This window comes from Aplidium turbinatum, chromosome 2 (assembly GCF_918807975.1).
Source record: "Aplidium turbinatum chromosome 2, kaAplTurb1.1, whole genome shotgun sequence".
NCBI lineage: Eukaryota > Metazoa > Chordata > Ascidiacea > Aplousobranchia > Polyclinidae > Aplidium > Aplidium turbinatum.
In genome coordinates, this window is record NC_137473.1 from 25707396 (window position 1) to 25712938 (window position 5543).

General features: G+C 38.4%; 1 protein-coding gene across 1 annotated transcript; it reads left to right on the top strand.

Annotated features, from left to right (window-relative positions):
- Nucleotides 1–4186: 4186 nt before the first annotated feature.
- LOC145788459 (protein FAM200A-like) lies at nt 4187–5276 on the top strand. Its single transcript, XM_082600225.1, has 2 exons — nt 4187–4354; nt 4665–5276. The coding sequence occupies exons 1-2, from the start codon at nt 4187–4189 to the stop codon at nt 5274–5276; spliced, it is 780 nt and encodes a 259-aa protein (XP_082456351.1).
- Nucleotides 5277–5543: the final 267 nt, after the last annotated feature.

Consider the following 5543-nt stretch of genomic DNA (forward strand, 5'->3'; position numbering starts at 1 on the left):
ATGCTCACCCTCTGTAAAAAACATTGTATTTCGCTCCTTTTGTCCTTTTACGCATCTCCTTTTACGTATGTCTTTTACTCATCTCCTTTTACATCTCCTTTTACGTATTTTACGTATGTTACGTATGTCTTTTACGTATGTCCTTTTACGCATCCCAGTTGTGGAACAAGTTTAGATCTTCTAGTATAAAACGATTACGTGTTGCTTACAATGATTCTTTTAGAATATTGCACAACTTGCCTCGTTATGTCATTGCCCGTGAATATCAAGTAATGTATAATATAACAACGTTTGATGCTTTATTGAGAAAAAACATGTTTTCGTTTATCAATCGTTGCATTCACTCCTCCAATCGCTTTATATCAGACCTGATGTCATCTGATTGTTTTTATCGCTCTGAATACTTTCAATTCTTCCAACGCTCATTGTATATAAATTTGTAACAGTAGATAGCCCATTTAGTGAGCTTTTAAACCGACGGCATCCAAGGTGGCTCTCTGTGATCTTTGTGCATTTTCAGTTTGTGTATTATTTCGTTGTTTTTGTTTTGGATATGGACAACTTTGTCTGACGCAAATAAATAATAATAATAATATATGTTTTGTAACTTGATGAGCAGTTTAGCAAAACATGCATCCAGGGGCCAATTGTGAGAGGCTTTTGAGTAGCCTACTGCTAATAACACTAGTAAATAGTAATGCTAACTATCCCTGAATGCTAATAACAAAGAGTTGTGCAGTTCAGAATCTAAACTTGCTTGTGTCTGGCAGTTTTGTCTTCCATTAACCCACTTTTTAAAAATCTTATCAGAAAAAAGCATAGAGCTTACTGAGAGAATTATGGCATTAAAAGCAACATTAGTCTTATTCAAACGGAATCATTTTAAAAATAGTGTTTTTTATAATGGATTTTTAGGGAGCAACAGTTAGTATATTACTAGGAGCGACAGTTAGTATAATACTAGAATTTTCTTGATAGGCATATGCTACAGTTTCTTACACTACACTATTGTATTCAGGGAATAACTTACGGTAATACTAATCTTCAAGTGAAATGGAGCATGATAATACAAATCCATAGCCCTACATGGAAAAGTATTTTAAGCTCTCTTCTTCGAAAGACAAAAACTTATATTTTCAATGCCAGATGTGCCTTCCGGCCAAAAAGATAATTTCTTGTAACGAGAAATTGCAAAGTGGCTTGAAAAGTGTGTTGTTTCGAGTGGTTTATGCTGTGTGAATGTTTGGCACCTAGCAAACAAAATGAGTTTGCGCTAGAGTATGCGCTAACGCTGACGCCTCCAACTTTTTTTACAAGTTGCGTTGACGCATGCGGCGTATAGTTTTTCGAACGTTTGCGCTGACGGCGTCAATATTTTTTGTATGCGCGTACATCACTGCCCTTGATACCGTCGTAAAAGCTGATTAAAATTCCACACAACAGAAAAATAAAAGCAGTTTTGTTTAATTTTATTGAAAGTTAAAATAAAACCACTTCTTACTCAGACAGCTGAAGGATTCCTTGTCTCCTTTAATTCCTCTAATCCAGTGTTTCTCAACCTTTTTTGGTCGTGAACTGGCAATATGTTACCGCCCCCCCAACAAAAACGATTAATTACGAAAAGCGAATATAAAACAATAAATATATACTATTAATACTACAAAAAGTGCTCAATGCGAATTACAAGCAGAGCGAATTACATCAAATATAGACTAGTGGCTTCTATTACTATTAGAATAAGGATCTTCTGATAATCCCCCTTTTAGGGTAAAACCGGCTGTAAGGGTTTTAGAGACTAGTAACTATATTTGATGAAAAGCAAATATATATTTGCGAGCATGAAAACAGCATAGGCCTACTGGTAGTCAATGTAAACTTTGGGCTTGGTGAGAAAGTGCCAGTTTCTTCACATCCGGTGTATAGCCAATGAGAAACATTCGAACATCCCCTCTTGTGGATGTGTCAAGTGGAGTTCGCTGTTTGGTATGTAGCAGAACAACACAGCTGAATCCCTTTTCCACCAGGTATGAGGTGGGAAATGCTACCACGAAGATACTAGCTCTGACGACATCGTTACGCTGGGCGGTAGATGGTTTAAACCAGAATGCCTCCTAATGATCAAAACGCCCCCCTTAAGCTGAGGTAATCAAACCGCCCCCTTGCAAAATCAAAATGCCCCCCGGGGCCGGGGGCGGTACCGCCCCCGTTGAGAACCACTGCTCTAATCGCTGTCTTGAATGGCCCTTTTTTATTCTGAAACCTTTCGGGCCCTAGTTTAGTCATCTCAACTCTCATGTTATGAGTTAATATTTCTGGCCACGTAGCCTGATTGTTATGAGAATAATAGATAGCATCTGTTTTATCTTCTGACAGTGTTTTATTCACAGGCTGACTTCTTTCAATGGTCACTTTGTTATTGTTTTGCTCTTAGGTAGCCTACACTTCTTCTTCCGTCTCAACTTGAGGTAGAGATTTACTGTGCTAATCTCTTTTGTTTTTTTAGCAGAGGCAATTTTTATGAACTTCAAAATGACTACTTCATTCTTTTTAGTTTGCTGAGCATAGAGCTACTGCCCGTGAGAAGGTGGGTGTTGTCCTAGTGGATCTTACAGCAGCCTATGACACTGTGTGGCACCGTGGTCTTACTATGAAGCTATTACAGCTCATTCCTGACCGACACATGGTTAAGTTTCTGGTAGAGACCATCTCGAACCGTACCTTCATACTGCATACCAACGAGGGAAAACCCAGCAGACCACGCCGCCTGAAAAATGGCGTCCCCCAAGGGTCAACACTATCGCCACTCCTATTTAATATCTATATAAGTGACCTCCCATGCACTACATCGCAACAGTATGGCTATGCGGATGATCTAGCTCAGTGCTCTTCAACCGGTGTGCACGGTGCACCCTAAGGTGCACCAAAATATGCATGGGGTGCACCAGTACGAAAAGGTATACACGGGTGCATCACAAACTTGTCACACTAAACAGATACTTTTTACAAAAACTTTCTGTGAGCAAACATGAACCATTAATATTTGACTTTCAGGATATTAGAAAAAATATGTAGGTTTCAAGTCATTTTGCAGCAACTGAAAGACTATATTGAGTATTGATTGTGTATTTATAGACCGCAATGCTACTACAATCCTCTGTATTTTTTTAAATGTTGATGTCTAATTTGATTTTTGTTTTTTAGGTATAATATTATTATTTAGTTATCTATTTTGTCTGTGATGTCTCTATTCAAATATTTTACGAAAACTTCAACTTCTGTATCAACGAGCGAGGGTAGTGTCTTTCAGCAAAACGAAGGCAGTGCAAGGCATGAAGATAGCCAAAGCTGTGCAACGGAAACTGAAACTCCTCTGACGTCTATTGCTTGCAAAGGCGGGAGAAATGTAAAATGCAAAAGTCAAACAGTGTCCACGCCAAAACGAAGAAGATGGAATGAGGATTATGTGAAGTACGGTTTCCATCTTTCAACAGATGATAAACACAATCAGTATCCATCGACTAGTTGTCTGTTTTGTGCAGTCAAGTATGCCAACTGCAATCTTGTTCCTTCCAAACTCGAGCTGCATCTTCAAAAGCAACATCCTGAACACCAATACAAGTCCAAGGAGTTTTTTGAGTCACAGTTATCATCAATTCGTAAGCAACAAAGATCCTTTGAATTGCAAATGATAGGCAAACAAAGTACAGACATTGTGTTAGCTTCGTTCAAGATGGCTCATGTTGTTCTTAAAAGCAAACGTCCTTATACAGAGCTAGAATCAGTGGTATTACCATGTCTTAAAGTAGCAGCAGATTTGATTCATGGTGGTAAAGAAGCAGTTGATAGAGTTTCAAAAATTTCTCTGTCTGATACCACAGTTTATCGCCGATGTCAAAGTTTATCAACAGACTTGGAGGATTAGTTGATACAAAAGTTGAAGGAAGCGCCTTCGTTTGCCATCCAGGTAGACGAAACAACTGATATATCTTCAGAAGCTCAACTCATTGTGTTTTGTAGATTTGCTGATATTTCACATAAAACAATTACAGAGCATTACTTATTCTGTAAACCGTTGGGAGTGAATGCAACCGCCAATTCTATTTTTGAGAAATTGGATGAATATATGAAGGAGAAAGGACTCAGTTGGGAAAAATGTAAATCAGTTACCACTGATGGTGCAGTTGCAATGACAGGATCCATCAACGGTGTCGTAACAAAAATAAAAGAACTTTCTCCTGAATGCGTCGGTGTTCATTGCATCTTACATCGTGAAGCTCTTGTCGCAAAGAAAATGAAAAGAGGAGATAAAGAAAAGAATATTGGCGAAAATGATGCCAGTACCACTTTTGCAGAGGTAATTCAGAAAGTTGTTGGTATTGTTAACTATATTCGAAGCCGCGCAAAAAAACGCAGGATGTTCACTAAGTTGTGTGCACAAATGGACGCGTCATTCACAGAATTGCTCTTGCATACGGAGGTACGGTGGCTCTCCAGAGGCAAAGTTCTTAGCCGTATCTTTCTGCTTAGAGAAGAATTGGGAGTTTTTTTTAACAGAGGAACATAACCAACAAGCTAGCAAATTTCGTGACAATTTTTGGTTGGCAAAAGTTGCGTATATGGCTTCCATTTTTGAACACCTCAATAAACTTAATCTGAATTTGCAGGGGAAGAAAGGGGATATTTTTGAAAGCATGTCCAAAGTCAATGCTATAAAGAAGAAACTACCGCCGTGGCAGAACCGAGTTGCATCATACAATTTCTCTGATTTTCCGCTTTTTCACGACTTCATGGAAGAACATGGAAGCAATTGTCAAGAGCAACTGTTGCCACTTATTCATGCCCATCTTAATTTGTTGCAAGAAAACTTTGAGAAATATTTCAATGCTGAACAGAATGCCACACTTAATGCCAGTTCTTGCATATTACAACCTTTCATTTATGACGGGCCTACTAAAGAAATTGAAGATTTGATTGATCTCCAATCGGATTTTGGTATGAAAGTATTATTTAAAGAGACACCATACACTGACTTTTGGGTGCACCTGTTAAATGTGCCAGAATACAGAAGCATAGCAGAAAGGGCACTTTCCGTACTTATTCAAATGCCAACAACGTATTTATGCGAAAGCGGCTTTTCTTGTTTGTGTGAAATCAAATCTCGAAAGAGAAATTCAATCACACACATCGATCCATTGATGAGGGGAGCAATTGAAAAAGATATCATACCTCGGTTTGAGTTGTTAGTTAATAATGTGCAACAACAAAACAGTCATTAAATAATGATTTTTTATATCGCTTTTATCTCAGTTTACCTTTTAAGTAAACAGGGTGCATGAGTTCGTCACAACAACTTTAAGGGTTCACCAAACCAAAAAAGGTTGAAGAGCACTGATCTAGCTCTTCTATATGCTCACAGGAACTGGCATGAGGTGGAAAGAAAACTTGAAATTGACCTGAAACTGGTGGCTGACTATCTGGACAAGTGGAGGCTCAAACTGAATGCGTCGAAAACAACAATCTCTGCTTTCCATCTAAATAATCGG

What these genes read in the sequence shown, in the direction of transcription:
- LOC145788459 (XM_082600225.1), top strand. Translation starts at nt 4,187, where the DNA reads ATGACAGGATCCATCAACGGTGTCGTAACAAAAATAAAAGAACTTTCT. An exon ending in CCAGTACCACTTTTGCAGAG is followed by an intron (nt 4,355 to 4,664) that starts GTAATTCAGAAA and finishes CTGAATTTGCAG; the next exon opens with GGGAAGAAAGGGGATATTTT.